The sequence below is a fragment of the Myotis nattereri genome (assembly GCF_964212035.1).
Source record: "Myotis nattereri genome assembly, chromosome: 1".
Lineage (NCBI taxonomy): Eukaryota > Metazoa > Chordata > Mammalia > Chiroptera > Vespertilionidae > Myotis > Myotis nattereri.
The window spans coordinates 114,299,748-114,319,812 of NC_138075.1; the positions used below are offsets into that span (position 1 = coordinate 114,299,748).

Sequence of the window (20,065 nt, forward strand, 5' to 3'; positions counted from 1 at the left end):
GGGGAATGCTTAAGAAAAAATGCTGAATTTCAATGAGAGTTCTGTGGCATTTTAACTTCCTGTTATCCACTGCTTTACTCCCCAGCTCAGTGGTAGCCTTGAAGATGGCAGATCACATTCTATGTGCAGATTGCTGGTACCAGAGGAAGTGATATATATATATGTATCTCCTTACTCTCAAAAAATTGTGGTTGTGTGTTTTGACATATCTAGTGGCTCCGTAACGGACCAGCTCAAGGGATTGCCTTTGTTTCACCTGCCTTGGAGATTCCTCATGGCTGAGTTGGCTTCCTGGGTTATTTGTTAAAAGCATATAAAGGCAAAAATTTATTAGCTGCTGCCACCTGGGGCAAACAATAGACAGACCAAAAAGTCTGAGGAAGAAGAGACTGGGAAAGAAGATACTTGAGGGTATAAGGGCTTTGAGAAGGTCCTATGTATTCCAGGGAATCTAGAAGATCACACTCATATTCAGGGCTGGGTACATGCTCAGAAAAGGCCTAAGAGGATCCTAGGCAATCATATCCAATTGTTGAAAAACAAATGAAACGAAAGAATCTTGAAAGCAACAGGAGGAAGTGACTGGTTATGTATAAGGGATCTTCAATAAGATTAGGGGGAATTTATGGTCAGAGTAAGTTTTTTCCGTTTCTCATCAGAAAGCATAGATGGCCGAAGGCAGTGGAATGACTATCAATTAAGTGCTAAAAGAAAAAACTGGCAATCAAGAATTCTATATCCAGCAAAACTGTACTTCAAAAATAAGGGAGAAAGCAAGATATTCCTAGATAAACCATAGCTGTGAGATTTCATTGCTAGGACACCTGCCCTGCAAGAAACGCGAAAGTAGTCCTTTAGACTGAAATGAGAGGACACTGGGCAGTAAATCACAGCCATATGAAGAAATAAAGAATAGTGGGAAAGGTAATTACATAGGTAAATCTAAAAGCCAGTATTACTGTACTTTTTGTTGATAACTCCTCCCCCCCCCCCAGTCCTCACTTGAGAACATGCTCATCAATTTTAAAGAAAGGTGTGTGTGGCGGGGGGGGGGGGGGCGGGGGGAGAGAGAGAGAGAGCGAGAGAGAGAGAGAGGTGAGAGAGAAATGTCAATCAGTCACCTTCCCATATATACCCAGACCAAGGACTGAACCCCCAACTTGGGTATGTGCCCTGAACAGGAATCGAACCCGCAACCCTTTGGTGCACAGAATGATGCTCCAACCAACTAAACTGTACTGGCCAGGGTGGTAACTCCTTTTTTTCCCATATGATTTAATATAATAATGCATTAAATAATAATTATAAATCTAGCAGTTGATTTTGCATTATAATCTCCACCGATAAGTTGCTATCTCTAAAGTTTTACCTTTATGGCTTCATATGTAAATATTAACTTTCTTTTTAATAGGTTTTAGTTTATTAAAAAGGGTCAGACCAAAATAATGTAATGTTGCTTCCATGGCACTTTGAACTTGCATCAGTAGAAAATACATCTTTTACCAGAAATTGTAGATCCTTCCCCTAATGATTCATTACTGCTCTCCATATCTTCTTCATTGAACCCATACATCACTTTTCCCACGATTCCCAGACTCTTCTTTTGTGCTCCTTGCTTAAAAACCCTCTGACATTATGGAACTCCTAATAAAAATTCTGAAACTCTTGGCAGTAACTATAAAGCACAAAAATTTATACAACAGATACTTCCTCTTGGAACTGATTGCTTGTTTTTGAGAACATGAAAGTGAAGACTCTATAATTTTAAGTTATTTTAGAGGGTCACAAATTTTTCTGGCCATAAGCTGCTTAAAAAGTTCAGTGTCAGAAAAGTCACCTAATAGTGTGGAATCCACCTATCAGAGTCAGTTTTGCCAAGTAAAAGAGCCGATTAATAAACAAAGACACTCTTGCACGCCTGCAGCTTCCCACACTAGTAAAACTTGAACAGTGAACAGTCCTGTAACAAGGGCATAGAATGGGTGGCTGAGATTGGAAGGAGATAAGGCTTGTCAATGTTGACTACTTTGGTCCCTGGTTCCACACCTAGCTCTCTACCATCAGTAACTTCAGTGTTGACCATAATAGCTTGACCTGATCTTCTCTTCTCTGATGACCCTTCACTTTTACTCTTCAACAATCCATTCCCATGGCTATGACAATGGTCTCCAAATGTTCTTAGTGTTGTCATTACTTAGATATGTTCCACCTCTAAAATCTTCAACTTCAAAAACTTACTCTGACCATAAATTCCCCCTATTCCAGCTCACTATTAACTTTCTTACTTAAAATACTTATCATCAACTTCATTTAGACTTTCAGTCCCAAAAATTCTAAATTTTTGCCCAGTCTGTTGGCAATCTTCTACTAGTATATATATTTTTAAAATAATTTCTTTATTGATTATTACACATGTGTCCTTATCCCCACATTACCTCCTCATTCCCCCACTCATGCCCCCACCCCCATGTTGTCTGTGTCCATTGGTTAGGCCTATAAGCTTGCATGTAAGTCCTTTGGTTGATCTTTCCCCCTTTTCCCACCCTCCCCTACCTTCTCTCTGAGGTTTGATGGTCTGATCGATGCTTCTCTGTCTCTGGATCTGTTTTTGTTCATCAGTTTATGTAGTTCATTATATTCCATAAATGAGTGAGATCATGTGATATTTATCTTTCTCCGACTGGCTTATTTCACTTAGCAAAATGCTCTCCAGTTCTACCCATGCTGTTGCAAATGGTAAGAATTCCTTCTTTTTTACCACAGCATAGTATTCCATTGTGTAGATGTACCACAGTTTATTTTTTTTTATTTTTATTTTTATTTTTTAATATATTTTATTGATTTTTTAGAGAGGAAGGGAGAGGGATAGTTAGAAACATTGATGAGAGAGAAACATCGATCAGCTCCTCCTGCACACTCCTTACTGGGGATGTGCCTGCAACCAAGGTACATGCCCTTGACCGGAATCGAACCTGGGACCCTTGAGTCTGCAGGTTGACACTCTATCCACTGAGCCAAACCGGCTAGGGCTGTACCACAGTTTTTTAATCCACTCATCTGCTCTTGGGCACTGAGGCTGTTTCCAAATCTTAGCTATGGTGAAGTGTGCCGCTATGAACATAGGGGTGCATATATCCTTTCTGATTGGTGTTTCTAGTTTCTTGAGATATATTCCTAGAAGTGGGATTACTGGGTCAAATGGGAGTACTATTTTTAGTTTTTTGAGGAAACTCCATACTGTTCTCCACAGTGGCTGCACCAGTCTGCATTCCCACCAGCAGTGCACAAGGGTTCCTTTTTCTCCACATCCTCGCCAGCACTTGTTAAGGAGGTAAAACACGGAAAACTACAGGACACTGAAAAAGGAGATAGAGGAAGACATAAACAGATGGAAGAACATACCGTGTTCATGTATTGGTAGAATCAACATCATCAAGATGTCCATACTACCAAAGCAATCTATAGAATCAATGCACTCCCCATTAAAATAACAACGGCATATTTCACAGACCTAGAACAAACATTCCAAAAATTCATCTGGAATAAAGAAAGACCCCAAATAGCTGCAGCAATCCTGAGAAAGAAGAACAAAGTAGGTGGGATCTCAATACCAGATACCAAGCTTTATTGCAAAGCCACTGTTCTCAAAACAGCCTGGCACTAGCACAAGAACAGACATATACATCAATGGAATAGAATAGAGAACCCAGAAATCGACCCAAACCACTATGCTCAATTAATATTCGACAAAGGAGGCATGAACATACAATGGAGTCAAGACAGCCTCTTAAGTAAATGGTGTTGGGAAAATTGGACAGATACATGCAAAAAAACCGAAACTAGACCACCAACTTACACCATACATAAAAATAAACTCAAAATGGATAAAGGACTTAAACATAAGATGGGAAACCATAAAAATACTAGAGGAATCCACAAACAGCAAAATCTCAGGCATATGCCAAAGCAATTTCTTCACTGATACTGCTCCTAGGGCAATGGAAACTAAAGAGAAAATAAACAAATGGGACTACATCAAAATAAAAAGCTTTTGCACAGCAAAAGAAACCATCAACAAAACAAGAAAGCCCACTGCATGGGAGAACATATTTGCCAATGTTATCACCGATAAGGGTTTAATCTCCAACATTTACAGGGAACTCATACAACTTAACAAAAGGAAGATAAACAACCCAATCAAAAAATGGGCAAAGGACCTAAATAGACACTTTCTGAAAGAAGACAGAAGAAAGGCCAAAAGACATATGAAAACATGCTCAAAGTCACTAATCATCCGAGAGATGCAAATCAAAACGACAATGTGGTACCATCTCACACCTGTCAGAATGGCTACCATCAACAAATCAATAAACTACTAGTACATTTTATTCCTCAAAAATCTAGCCTAGACCATATGGCCCATCATTTCTTTCTTTTGTTATTATACTTAAAATTTTTATTCCTCATCTTTGATCCTATATCTCATTTTTTCTTTATAGTTGTATGCAAAATAGAATTTATTCTTTTTTTTAATTAAATCTTTATTGTTCAGATTACATTTGTTCCTCTTTTTTCCCCCATAACTCCCCTCCTCCCAGTTCCCGCCCCACCCTCCGCCCTCACTCCCCACTCACTGTTCTCATCCATAGACGCACGACTTTTGTCCAGTCTCTTCCCGCATCTCCCACACCCCTTTTCCCCCCAAGAATAGTCAGTCCATTCCCTTTCTATGTCTCTGATTCTATTATGATCACCAGATTATTTATTCACTTGATTCTTAGATTCACTTGTTGATAGATGCATGTTTGTTGTTCATAATTTGTATCTTTACCTTTTTCTTCTTCTTTCTCTTCTTAAAGGATACCTTTCAGCATTTCATATAATACTGGTTTGTTGGTGATGAACTCCTTTAGCTTTTCCTTATCTGTGACGCTCTTTATCTGACCTTCAGTTCTGAATGATAGCTTTGCTGGATAAAGTAATCTTGGTTGTAGGTTCTTGGTATTCATCACTTTGAATATTTCTTGCCATTCCCTTCTGGCCTGCAAAGTTTCTGTTGAGAAATCAGCTGACAGTCGTATGGGTATTCCCTTGTAGGTAACTGAGTTTCTTTCTCTTGCTGCTTTTAAGATTCTCTCTTTGTCTTTTCCTCTTGGCATTTTAATTATGATGTGTCTTGGTGTGGTCCTCTTTGGATTCCTTTTGTTTGGGGTTCTCTGCGCTTCCTGTACCTGTAAGTCTATTTCTCTCACCAGGTGGGGGAAGTTTTCTGTCATTATTTCTTCAAATAGGTTTTCAATATCTTGGTCTCTCTCAACTTCTGGCACCCCTATAATTCTGATGTTGGTACGCTTGAAGCTGTCCCAGAGGCTCCTTACACTATCTTCGTATTTTTGGATTCTTTTTTCATTTTGCTTTTGCAGTTGGGTGTTTTTTGCTTCTTCGCATTTCGAATCTTTGACTTGATTCTTGCGCTCCTCTGGTCTGCTGTTGGGTGTCTGTATAATATTCTTTATTTCAGTCACTGTATGCTTAATTTCTAGTTGGTTCTTTATCACAACATCGAGGGTCTCATTAGATTTCTTGTAGATCTCATTAAGTTTATCGGCAGTTTCTAGAAACTTATTGAAAGACCTTAAAAGTGTGGTTTTGAGCTCTGTATCCTCCATTTCTGTCATGTTTCTTTGTCTCCACATTTTTTATGCTTTCTTGGTGCACCCCCTTGTGGTCTTTGTGCGCAGTCTTGTTGTAGTTAAGCCTTGGTTGTTGTAGGTAATACTGGTTGGGATTTGACCTCCAGGCCAACTGGCTATGAGAATCAGCTGTGTCTGCTGTGGGAGAACTTCTGTGCTGGATCTCTAGGGCGGTGCTAATCTAGCCTTTGCCTGAGGCTATCCGGCAAATGGCTCTGTGCAGGGCTTGGGTGGGGCGGGTTCCCAGGGATCTACAGGGCGGGCGGAGGGAGCAGTTATGGCTGCTCTCAGTTCTGTCCCTAGGTGCTCTGCCTCACCGAGCCCCAGCAACAGCTGCAAACCTAGGAGAGAAAGCTGCGTTCGAGTTCGGACCGAAGCCAGACAGTCCCGCTTCTCCCGTTTGAGTCTGGGTCCCTAGAGACTCGCCCGGCTCTGGAGCTCAGAGTCTGAAGCTCCCTCTCGATTGAAAACGACAACCGCGCCCTCCGCCGCCAGCCCGCTCCTCGCGCACTCCGCACCTGAGTATTTCACTTTAGCACTGCGCCTCCTCTGAGTCTGGGTATGATATTCTCTTTCCTCCTATTTGTAGAATTTCCACTCAGCCAGCCTTCCTGTGGTTCTGGATGATGTCCGTTCCGTCTTTTAGGTGTAATTTGAATTGGTTGTTTGAGGCAGCAATCTCTGGCGTTAACCTATGCAGCCATCTTGGTTTCTCCCTCCTTATTTTTTTAAAAAATATATTTTATTGACTTTTTACAGAGGGGAAGGGAGAGGAATAGAGAGTTAGTAACATCGATGAAAGAGAAACATCAGCTGCCTCCTGCACACCCCCTACTGACTGGAATTGAACCTGGGACCCTTCAGTCCGCAGGCCAACGCTGTATCCACTGAGCCAAACCAGTTAGGGCTCTCATTATTTTTTATCAGACATTTAACTTCTCTACTGTGATACCTAGCTATTATGTGTTCCTGGAATACACACTAACAATTCAGACTACAGTTGCTATAATTTCATGGTCTGTAAACTCACTTAGTTACTCATAATTTTCCTTCAACCTTTCAACCCTTACCCAGTTAGCTCCCTCTGAATACCAAATAAGACCTGACAAAATGAAGAGATATACAATGTTTTTTAAAGTGATGATTTATTATCCTAAGCATGTCAATTCTTCTGAAATGAATAACTTAAATAAGATTAAGCACATTTGAATAAGATTCTAACGTTTCTATTTAGATTAAATAATTTTATAGTTCATATGCCAGAAAGTGTGTGAGAATTATAATGTTGAATAGTGAAAGCAGATTTCCCAGATATTAAAACTTCCTACAAAACTACTATAGTTGCCCCATCAGTACGGCGCAGTGGTTGAGTGTCAACCTATGAACCAGGAGGTCACAGTTCGATTTGCTGTCAGGGCATATGCCCAAGTTGCGGGCTTGATTCCCAGTGTGGGGTGAACAGGAGGCAGCCAATCAATGATTCTCTCTCATCATTGATGTTTCTATCTCTCTCCCTCCCTCTCCCTTCCTCTCTGAAATCAATAAAAAATATTTTTTTAAAAAATTACTTTAATCAAAACAGTCTGGTATTGGCATGAAAACATATTAAATAGATTGTGAAATGGAACAGAAAGTCCAGAAGTATAACCATATATTTACGGGACCTTAATATAAGATGAAAATGGCATTCTCATTAAAAAATAGGAATAATAATCAAGAAATGCTATTATTAGCAAATTGACTTGTCAACTGAAATAAAATCAAGTTAGACTCTTACCTAACACCATCTACACTAATAAAAGAGAAACATGGTAATTGGCGTACGACCGCTACCCTTTTCATTGGCTAATCAGCGAGATATGCAAATTAACTGTCAGCCAAGATGGCGGCCGGCAGTCAGGCAGCTTGAAACTAACATGAGGCTCGCTTGCCTCAGTGATGGAGGATCGTTGGAGGAAACCAACGTTCCCCGCCTGCGGCTGCAGGCCTTTGAGCGGGCAGTTTAAGAAACATTGTAACAAATACCGAGGGACTTCAGCCAGCAGATTCACAACAGTGTAAGCAAAGGCCAGAAACCTACTTTCAGCCGCGGAGGCCTAAGAGCTGGAGCCAAGCCTCAAGGTAAAGCTGGCCCAGAATAGAGAAAAAAAGGAGCGGTTGGGAACTTCAGTCACTCCCAGCCTGAAAACAGCCCTCAGCCCCTCACCCAGACTGGCCAGGCACCCCAGTGGGGACCCCCACCCTGATCCAGGACACCCTTCAGGGCAAATCAGCCGGCCCCACCCATGCACCAGGCCTCTACCCTATATAGTAAAAGGGTAATATGCCTCCCGGCACCGGGATCAGCGTGACAGGGGGCAGCGCCCAAACCCCCTGATCGCCCTGCGGCTCTGTGTGTGACAGGGTGCGGCGCCCCAACCCCTTGAGCAGCCCTGCTCTGTGCCTGATAGGGGGGAGCTCCCCAAACCCCCTGCTCTGTGTGTGATGGGGTAGAGCCATAACCTCCCCATCGGCTCTGCCCTGAGTGTGAGAGTGGCGGCGCCCCAACCCCCTGATCGGCCCTGCTCTATGGGTGATAGAGGGCAGTGCGCCAATCCCCTGATGGGCCCTGCTCTGTGTGTGACGGGGGCAGGGCCCCAACCCCCTGATTGGCCCTGCTCTGTGCATGACAGGGGGTGGCGCCACAACCTCCCCATCGACCCTGCCTTGAGTGTGACAGGGGACGGTGCCCCAATCCCCCAATTGGCCCTACCCTGAGCGTGACTGAGGGTGGCATCGCAACCTCCTGATCAGCCCTGCTCTGTGCATTACAGGGGGCGGCGCCCCAACTCCCCCATCGGCCCTGCTCTGAGCCCGACCAGGGGCTGCACCTAGGGATTGGGCCTGTCCTCTGCCACCCGGGAGCAGGCCTAAGCCAGCAGGTCGTTATCTCCTGAGGGGTCCCAGACTGCGAGAGGGCACAGGCCGGGCTGAGGGACCTCCCTTCCCCCCCGAGTGCACAAATTTTTGTGCACCTGGCCTCTAGTATTAAAATAAATTTGATGTATTATAGGACTAACTTTTAAAACCTTACTAAAATTTTAGAATAAAATTTGCAAGATTATTTGGATAAACTTAGAACTAGGAAACCTTAAGGAAGACAGGAATAACATTTTTTTAAAAAAGAGAAATTAGGCCGTAACCGGTTTGGCTCAGTGGATAGAGCGTCGGCCTGCGGACTGAAAGTTCCCAGGTTCGATTCCGGTCAAGGGCATGTACTTTGGTTGCAGGCATATCCCCAGTGTGGGGTGTGCAGGAGGCAGCTGGTCGATGTGTCTCTCTCATCGATGTTTCTGACTTTCTATCCCTCTCCCTTCCTCTCTGTAAAAAAAGAGAAATTATGCAGTATTTTATAAATCTAAAGACCAATGATATAAAGTTTTAACTTTATAAAGTATTATATTTCTAAACAAGTAAAATAATATTTTGACATGTTTACGTGATATTAGAATGATATATTTGTTATATAAATTATCACTTAATTAGAATTTCTATTCTTTTTTTTAATCCTCCCCTGAGGATATTTCCCATTGCTTTTTTAGAGAGTAAGGGAAAGAGAGGAGAGAGAAACATCGATCAGTTGCCTCCTGTACATGCCTTGATGGGGGATTGAAAATGCAACATAGGTATGTGGCCTGAACAGGAATCGAACCTGCAACCTTTCGGTGTATGGGACGGCACTCCAACTAGCTGAGCCACCTAGCCAGAGAATAGAATTTTTATTTTTTATGGCCTGACTTTTTTTTATTAAAAGAGCTGAAAAGCTATACATGTGAATACCTAAGAGAACTGAAGAAAATACATTGATCAACATATAATAATTCTATAACTAAAAATTTGTAAGTTTGTCTAAATACATATCAGACTCTTTAACGTCAGAAAACTTCCAAAATATTATTCTAATGCCTCTTAAATTACTTTCTTTATTACATTATTTATTTTATAAAAAGCTTAAAGAATAGGAGCTAAAAACTTGACATAAAAAAACTACATTACATTTGGTTTGAAATATGTGCTTCATCACCTGAAAAAAATTGAAATTTCATCCAATTTTTAGGCTTTATTTTAAAATTTTATACATACATATTTTAAATTATAAATAAACTATAAAGATATATATGCTTTATGTCTCTCTCACTTACTTGATTCCAATGTGCTTGCTTAAGAGGAAGAGAAATGTGCAAAGTCTATATAGTGTATTCAGATTTGCTCATAAACCAGGAGATATGAATTATATGACACGTGTCATTGGAGAAAAGAGGTTTTGAGCCACAGGAATAGAGAGATATTATAAAACAAAACTGAAGTAATTATTCAGTTTTTATGCTGAATTGCTTAATACTACTAGTTAAGGAGTAAGGTTTTGCGCTGGCTGATGGGGATATCATATAGGTCAAGAGCATCAGGATTATTTTTCTCTTGAAACTTATATTCTAGTGCAGTGGTTCTCAACCTTCCTAATGCCTCGACCCTTTAATACAGTTCTTCATGTTGTGGTGACCCCCAACCATAAAATTATTTTCGTTGCTACTTCATAACTGTAATTTTGCCACTGTAAACAATATGTAATTATATACGTGTTTTCCGATGGTCTTAGGCGACCTCTGTGAAAGGGTCGTTTGACACCCAAAGGGGTCATGACCCACAGGTTGAGAACCGCTGTTCTAGTGGGAAAAGCAGATCTGAAATAATTATCCCCTAATTTAATTATGGTTATGGTAAGTGCTAAGAAGGCAAAGTGCAGAGTACTGAGAGATAAAAGGGGTATCTGATCTAGGGTATTTGGGGGAAGTAGTTAGGGAAGGCTTTCCAGGGGATATGAAGTCTAAATTTAAGACCTCCAGGCTGAGTTGGAGTTAAAGCTAGGATAGGGTGGGGGAAGTCAGGCAGGGAAATGGTGTCAGGGGAGAAGACAACTGTTTGCAGGAGAAAAGCTGGAAGTAACTGAACTGAAAGTCACTGAGGCTGCAGTAGGAAACAGGATAAAATGGGTGAGGCAGGTAGGAGGTCTCATAGGCTAAATTAAGTAACCTACATTTTTTCCTATGACAAATAAAAAAACACTAAAAGCGTTTTGTTTTATTTTTAACTAGTAGTCAGTTGTTTTTTCAATAATTCCATCTTAACTTTTAAATGTAAACTTCTAAGTTCAGTGGTTTTCTTAAGAAAACTATTGTTAAATGGCTTCCCATTTCTGCTTCAAATTCATGTCTTCAAAGACTGGTATCTGGAAAGAGTACCATGGCATACCCCGTTTCCTCTGGAAACGCAGCGGCGGTGCTCCCGTCCGTCGTCTGACAGCGGTCCAGAGAAGGAGAGTCAGAACTTTTTCTATCTTGATTTGCAGCAATATTGGTTACTCGATGTTGCAAGTCCCATTGTCGTGCTATGTTGTTAATTGTCAACCTTTTCTTCTCCTGTGAAAAAATTTATTGTAACAAGTTCATAAAGCAATTTTTGCAGTAGGGGAATATCCAAAGTGCATACTGTTTGTACTACTTATCACACTTTTAAAGGGAGTCTATTCCTTAAAAGTAGCTATCAAATTTGTATTTTTTAAAATATATTTGTGTTGACTTCATAGAGCAGGGGTGGGCAAACTTTTTGACTCGAGGGCCACAATGGGTTCTTAAACTGGACCGGAGGGCCGGAACAAAAGCATGGATGGAGTGTTTGTGTGAACTAATATAAATTCAAAGTAAACATCATTACATAAAAGGGTACGGTTTTTTTTTTCCAATAGTTTTATTCATTTCAAACGGGCCTGATCTGGCCCGCAGGCTGTAGTTTGCCCACGCCTGTCATAGAGGAAAGAAGAGGGACAGAGAAAGAGAAACATCATTGATGAAAGAGAATCATTGATCAGCTGCCTCCTACATGGCCCCTACTGGGGATCGAGCCTGCAACCAGGAATTGAACCGTGACCTCCCAAAGCATAGGTCAATGCTCAATCAGTAAGCCACACCAGCCGGGTCAAATTATTATTCTAAAACAAAGTACAACTGGCCTTTATTTACCTTGTGCATTTAAACACCTTAATAATTGTCTATCATCCTTAAAGAAAAAGAAACATATACAAACAATAATTACTCCTATTGAAGATATAAAAATTTCACTACCTGAAAGTTTAACAGAAATTTATATACTTAAGTGTTATCTGAAATTTTAATTTAACAGAAATTTACATACCTTTGTGTTAAACACAGAAAGAAAAACTGAATAGTATTTTAATTTTCCTGCCCAGTAATTAGGACGAACATGATGAAATAACCTCAGTGGGGGGAGAAAAGGCGAGGAATTGATTAATGCTCCCAGCTTCACAGTATAAATTACAATGTTTGAAAATTAATAATTATGTACAAACTACTAAAAGAAATGGTACTAAGTTGGAATATTTCTAGGTAACTAGTGCCTTCCTAGATGAAGATTAAAGCATTTAATTCATTATATGGATTGGATACTTTAGGGGAGTGATTCTGAAACTTTAGAGGGCCTTAAGTCATGGAGAGCTTATTAAAACATTAATTGCTAGCTCAAACCCCATTCTGATTTAGTGAGTTTCAGGTGGGGTTCTTGAATTTGCTAATGAACTTCACTTTGAGAACCACTGATTAGGGCATTGGGGCTCTATTCTCTCAGAGAAACCTGATGAAAAATTAGTTCTGGACTACTGAAACTGCCATGTTAAAATGTTTCTAGTCAACTTATATAAATGTATTGGGGAAAATAATCACTAATCTATTCTATTCTATACTATAAAAAGTTAATATTATTATATGGCATATTAATTAGATCAGAAGCTGAAAACAGACACTTTCCCTTCCCCTTAGGAAGGTTTTTGCCCATTTACTCAGGGCATGTGTACGTGTAGAATAATTACTTTTAGTTCCACCTCTGTGCCTATATTTGGTTATCTTTAGCATGTAGAAATGGCACTGAATATGAGTAAAAAGCAATGACAAAGGTAATTAAAACTAAACTTTAAAAAGTCTATTTCTAATTTTAGCATTTTTTTCTATTGCTTGATATTTCAGATATATTTCTGAGACTTTTTGACATTTTATGTATGCCCTCCTTATCTAAAGTAGGAATCTACTATTCAACTGTAAATTTTCCCCCCAAATCTATAATAAAAAGCCATCCGACCTTAAGAAATTCTGTTTCAGTCATTTGCAGATGACTGGGATAATCCAATTTTTAACCTAAGCAGTGCCATTATTTCTATTCATTTCCAAGACCACTTTGAAAGAGACAGGGACAGTGGGTTAATGGAGAGTGGCTATCATGAGGGCTCTATGCATTTGGTTTTCTGGCCAACTGGAGGTTGACAGAGAGAAATAGTTATTTATGTATTTTTGTTCATTTATTCACTCATTCACTTATGCATCTGACAGCAGCAGTGGCATGGCAGGAAATACTACTTTTTATAAATGAACCAGTTAGGCAGTTTGCCAGTATTAGTATCTGGCAATGGTAAACCTTGTGCCTTCAAATTTAAAAAATACTGCCTACAAGGGGAGGGGAGGATGTGGAGGATACGAGATCAACCAAAGGACTTGTATGCAGGCATATAAGCATAACCAATGGACACAGACACGAGGGGGGTGAGGGCATGTGCTGGGGGTGGGAGTGGCTGGGGAGAGGTCAATGGGGAAAAAAGGAGACTTATGTAATACTTTAAACAATAAGGAATTTTTTAAAAAAAAATACTGCCTACAACTATATTCCCTATAAGCCAATGTGTTTTTGGCCAGCCATTAGGGATATTCCATTACAGGGAAAACTAAAATCTTATTGGCTAAATCAATAAAACGGTAAAGATGTCAAGAGGGGGGAAAGCACATTTAATTAATGGAATGAGGGGAAACAAAGGTGGGGAGGAGTCAGCAGGTTAGAGATAACAGCAGGTGACAAAAATGTTAGTATCCAGAGAAATGGTTCTAATTACTTTTGAAATATTAGTGCTGAGCTGAGAGGGCTTGGGACCAAGTTGTTTTTCTTTTTTGCTCATTTTAGAGTAGTTTTCGTAGAGTAAAAGACACAGATTAACATGTACTCTGATTAGTTGTGACAAATGCATATGCCTGTGTGTAATCCATAGCCCAAGATACACAACATTTAAAACACCCCCCCCACACACAAGTTTTCTTGTTTCATAAGTTTATTATATACAACTTGACATCCCTAGTAGTCATTTTTTGAATTCTGAACACCATTTTAATTTAATTTTTTAAAAATTTTTATCTTTATTGTTGAAAGTATTACATATGCCCCCTTTTAAAAAGAAAGCACCTAGGTAAGACACAAATGAGTAGTGATCATCAGAGTGATATTCTTAGTTTTACAGCACAGCAGAAAGCATAATACAAGACACAGGCTTTCCGCTGTCTTTATTATACATTGTAATGTTAATATAAAATTTTTTAAAATAAAACATTTTATTTAAGGAAAGAAATATCTGATATGTTGAATCACTTAAAACCAGTTTATAACAAATTTCAATTCCTGTATTTCTCAAAATCTTTACCAAATCTGTAACAGAGAAGCTAACAGAAAGTTTTCAAATTTAGAACTTTAAATGCCATGAGGAAACACAGGCGATGCACTTGTATGGAAACAAATGATAACTTCTATTATATTTATTTTTATTTCTTCCTTTTAAAATAGCTTTTGCATGAGTTTTATAATGTATATTATACAGTATTTCAGAAGTACAAGTTTATTTATAGGAGTAAACTTATAAAAGTTTTAGGGGTGTTTATAAAAAACATTCTATTGATAAGAATGAACATTTTAGAGTTGGAAACCACTTTTCTAGCTGACTAGCTGGCTTCAATGCAGTGGATATGAGCACACACATGCATACAGCTATGGGAGAAAATACCTTAAGCAAGGATTGTTTATGACTTTCCCGCCTCTTTTCTTCCTCTTTTTTGGCTACAACAGATGCCATACGCCTTTCTTCTTCCTAAAGAAATTTTAAAAAATTATTAAGCATTTAATCTCTTTTATGTTAAATATCTTTGGTTCTGTAAGTCTGGTTTTCTTTGTGAGAGACATACTAACTTAACTAATATAAACTATGCCCTCAAAGAAAGTTATCATGGTCTTCTTTATTTTGTTCTTTATTCTTAAAAAAACTGCAGTCTTAACTCTACTCCCAACTATGGAGGTGAGACAAATCTAGTTAATACAAGAGGGCAAAATAATGAGAAGAAAAAAGAGGGGAACAGCTTGTATAAGTTTTCTTAGTATACTGGGCACAATAGTTCCACATAGAATGACTTAAATTTTTTATTATGAAGATTAAAAGGATCAAAATGATATTTCTAACAATTTTGATTTTATTTATGGCTGCAAATCAGAGTTTTATTTAATGATAAATAAGAGTGAAAGCCTTTTAAAACTCTCCATTGATATTAACAAATTATTCTCAATTAATATCATTCCTTTTACTTTGTTTTTAAATTGATTTGGCCAGCCTAATTTCTTAAATTCTAAAAACTGTTAAATAATATTATAGACAGCTTAGAAAAGTTTTAAAAATAAGTCATAATCTCAACACCCTAACTCAAATTTTATCATGTCTCTATTACCTTACAATATTCACTATGAACAAATTTTTAAAAGTTGTAATCTGTATACACAATCTTAATCACATTTTTCCCCTGAAGATTACCAAAATTTAACAGTAAATTATAACCATGTAACTTTTTTATTATCAAAAGATTTATGGACATTCAAAATTATGTCCCAATTTGAGAAAACAATTTCTTCATAAAAAACAAGTTTGCCAGTATCTTCAGAGATAGAAAACTATAAAAGATCAATTTAGCACATTTGAAGGAGATCTCTTTCAAAAGTGAAAAGTTACAAAAACGGAAATGAAAAATTCAGGGGGAAGGCGTTGCAGAGTATATTTTACACAGCTGAAGAGAGGATCAGATGACTGAAAAGCAGGTCAGAAGAAATGTTCTTATATGCTTTCATAGCACCCTGAACAACACTTACTAGTAACCTGTTTCATTTGAATTATCTCTGGCACCATCTCTCCACTCTCTTACCCCAAAGTGCTCCATAAAGGTATAGAACATGTCAGCTCTGAGCACATAATAGATATTCAATAAACATATACTTAAAGAATGAATTATTGGAATATACATCTTTGTATATTTGTTTAATAATTACCTAAAACTATAACTGCTAAATAAAATGACAAACATATTTCTAGAGCTTTTGATACATTTGCAAATTTCCCTCCATAAATGTAGTACTAATTTGTATTTCTATCAGAAGTAACATGATGAATAGTCATATGAGCTGTTTACCAAATATTCCTGTGTCTTCCCACACCCAGGCCACATCGTGAGATAGTACATCTGCCCCTCAAAGTTAAGTTTGGACATTGACTTGCTTTGGCCAATGCCACATGAGCAAAAGTGACATGTTTAGTTCTAGGTGGAAGCTTTCAGAGACATGTCTGATATAGCTTTTCCTCTCTAGCCTCTGTCACAGAATCTGCAAAGCTTCAGATAATGGGTACTTTGAAGGTCTTGGTCCTGGAATGAGGACAACACACAGACATGTTCTGGGACCACATACCATGGGCAGGCAATTAGTATTAACATGAAATAAACTTTGTTATTTTAATCTACTGAGGTTAGATAAATCATTACTGTAGATTATCTGGCCTATTTTGACCAGTATACATAGGTTATTATCCGTTATATTAAAATTAAGTAAGGTCAAAGGGGCCATGAAAATGTAGTCTAGAGGGTGAGCCATTATAAATGCTTCTGAAAACAAAGAAAGACCTAGACTAAAGAAGCATACTGAACACGCACAAAGAGAAACTATCACCGCGTTAAAACGGAGACTAAAAATGCATCCACTGGAAGCCTCTCCTTTTAGAAATGAGAAAATGGTGCTTTGAGAAGTAATTTTGGAGTTTTTATAAGGTGACACAGCTGGTGACAGAACTAGAATCAGGACCAGAAGCCATGTCTTTTAAGAAATGGAAGTAATAATGTTTATAATAAGGATATATTTAAATGCATTTTACTGATTTTAGAGAGATAAAAAAGGTGAGGTTAGCATTCAGTAGTAATCTGCCATATGATTTAGTTGTTTAAAAGGGAACAGAAATTTAATGTGATTTTGAGGGAATTTAAAGTGTCTTTTACAATATGGAATATACTTATTCTTAATGTAAGGCTGAATGGAGATAATGAGGAGAAATAAATTAAATAAAAATTCAAAACCTTGATTCCTAACATCACAAAATAGCTATATTAATACTTATATTAAATTCTTTTGTTCAGGAAATACTGATTTGGTGCCAATTTAGTATAAACTATTTCAGAACAAACTTTTTAAAGAGCAAGTTATACTGATGTTCAATTGTTGACTCATCTATAAAATGTGAACTAGAAACAGATTGGTTGTTTAAAGAGCCAATTTCAAACAGCACTGGAAGCTGTATGGAGCACGTCCTACACATACTTAAGAGGTGATTCCATCAGAGTTTCCAAAAGAATCTGAGCTTCTATTAAAGACAGTAGGGCTTTCAAAGGAAAGCCAAACCTAGGGAAACTAGATAGATGCCAAATCAATTCAAATATTGAGTGTTTTAAGGAATTTATATATATGATATCTGTATTTCAGCCCAAATACTTACAGAGTAACTAAACTTAGAAACAAAAAACAAACCTCTAATTTTAAAGATAAGCTAGAACTCTTGCTAAGATGAAAAAAGAGTGAAATTCTGGCATCTTCATGATAACAGTTTAATTTCTGGGATCAAAGCCAAACCCTTTATGTAGCAAAAGAAAGGAATCTAGCTGGGACTCAAAAAATATTAAAAAATCAACTTTTTTCCATATTTCAGTTTGTCTTGGAGACCTATTATAGAAATAGAGAATCCAGAAATCATTCTATTATAGGAATGATTTCAAAGAAGTACAGTGATTCAATAGATGTTTGATAACCTGGATTATTAAGGTTCTAAAAACAATGCATGTGTTATATGAGAAGTTTGTTCCAAACTAAATAATAAAATGGTCCTAACTAATATAGACAGCAATTTATGTGGCATTAAAAAAGTAAATGGCAATGTGGGCTTTTAACCCTATAGTTTAAAACAACAGAACAAATAAAAGGCATTGTTTTCTTTGACTATATCAAGCATTAGAACAGATTTTAAAGTCACAGTGTTTTTGTCTAGAAGAGATGGTCCATATTTTTCATTCAAAGAATTTTGTTTTACAGAGAAAACTGATTTTTCTAGGGTCATAGTTAATGTCAGATTCAACATTAGAAGCCCTGTCACCTGACTTCTATTGGCCCAGGGCTATTAGTTGTTAAATACCAAAGGAGGTAGAAGCCAGAGCAGGCTAGGTTATGCTGTTATAACAACTTCACAACTTACACTGGCTTACAATAAGAAAAGTTTATTTCTTGATCCTGCAAGAACACTACCACTGTCCTCCCTAAATTGGCTAAGTACTCCTGGGTGTTGTGATCTGATAATATCTTCAATTCATCATATGCTTCCACAATGACCACGGAAGAAAGGCATGGAAAAATCACACATAAGTTTTTAAATGCTTCTGACTGGAAATTATATACATTACTTCTGCTCACATCTCATGGGCCAAAGCAAATTGCATGACCACACCTAACTGCAAGAGGAAAGGAACTATCGTCTTTCCATACGTCAAAGAGAGGAGGAGAACCAGAACACATTGATAAGCATTAGTAACGGGGACCACATCACTGGAGTGAGAAAAAAACTCACTTCTGCTTCAGGTAGGCGATACCACTTTTTGGTGAGCAAACTGTAAATAAGTTCATATTAAGCCAATTAAATGTGGGTGTGAGGTGAAGACTTTAGGCATTGTGTCTGTTTCAGAATTGTGAACATAACAGCCTTAGAAATAAAAAGGAGAAAATTCTGTCTCCTAGAATTTTCTATACAATGGTCCTTGTTTAGCCTCTCAAAATTGTGTCTTTTCTCTTATTGGATAGTTGTGAAAATATCTGAAGACCTGCAGTATCATCCTTATGTCTACTTTTAAGATTCTGATTTGATCAACCAATATATCAGGATCTCTAACTTCTCCAGTTTCTGTCATTCACATACTTAATCAGAATAAAGTAAATATTGTCATCATCATCTAGTCATTAATCACAAATGTTAAATAGAATAGGCCCGAGGAAAAGCCTCATGGCCTACAAATACAGATTTCTCTATAGGCTGGCATTAATCAATTAATTCATGTTCTATAGGTATACCTGAACCACAAATCCATTTAACCATGTTGTCATACAATTTATCCAAAGTGATCTCATAAAAGACTTGTCAAGTACTTTGCTTAAGTACTAAAACACTATCTATCTATAGCACTCTTCTGAAAGGGGCTATTTATAATATCTAAAATAGAAAAATGACCTTGGTGTAAATTGTTTTTAGTGAACTAATGCTGCCTCCTAGTGATCAATTCCTTAAGTACAACCCCTCTTGTAATAATCTAATTTAGTTTTCTTTCATAACATCAAGTTTATTATTACAATTTGTGGAATTTACATTCTTTCCTTCTTTGATAAAAAGACAGATTAGTTTACCTTACTTTCTGGCTACTACATTACTCAACACTGCTTCTCAGAAATAACTTTCAGTGGTTGACCAATTCATTCACTATGTCTCTTCAGTGTTCGATCAAGGATTGGTGAACTCTAGCCCACAGGCCAAATCTAATCTGCCACTTGTTTTTGTAAATGACGTTTTGCTGGAACACAGCCATGCTCATTTACTTATGAATTGTAGTATATGTCTGCTCTCACACCACAATGACAGAACTGAGTAGTTTTCAACGGAGCCTGTACAGCCCCAAAAGCCTAATTAGGTCCTTACAGATGAAGTTTGTCAGCCCCTGTTCTAGACGGGTCAGAATTCAAACTTATTTATTCACCTACCCTAGGCCTCACTTTTACCTTATTAATATTTATTTCTACTCTTTACATACTAAAAGCCATTCTTGTTAAAGCAAAGCAGGCATTGAAGCCAACAATTCATATTACCTCTTAGCACCACATTATCTCTTGCCACTCCGCTGGATTGGAGCCCTAGAAGCTCTTAACCCTGACTATCTCCCTGCTTCTCATTTCACCACCCGACCCATCCTCCCCAATTCATCCTCTGGGCTGCTACTCAGAGAAATAATCTCTTTCATAGACAATTCCAATTTAACTACCTTAAACTCTTCAAGAGCTTTTTTTATGATCATGACAAAAATCTAACCACTTTATTATGATATAAAATGCCTTTCACGGCC

General features: G+C 38.0%; 1 protein-coding gene across 3 annotated transcripts in view; it reads right to left on the reverse strand.

The window, feature by feature from the left end:
* Positions 1-20,065, reverse strand: part of LRRC49 (leucine rich repeat containing 49) — a 209,170-nt gene that overhangs the window by 45,349 nt on the left and 143,756 nt on the right. For all 3 annotated transcript variants that reach the window (XM_081085231.1, XM_081085233.1, XM_081085232.1), the window contains 2 exons: positions 14,617-14,700; positions 10,983-11,149 (listed from right to left, as the gene is read on the reverse strand). In XM_081085231.1, the coding sequence (XP_080941357.1) occupies positions 10,983-11,149; positions 14,617-14,700 (251 nt within the window). The remainder of the gene's footprint in view (positions 1-10,982; positions 11,150-14,616; positions 14,701-20,065) is intronic.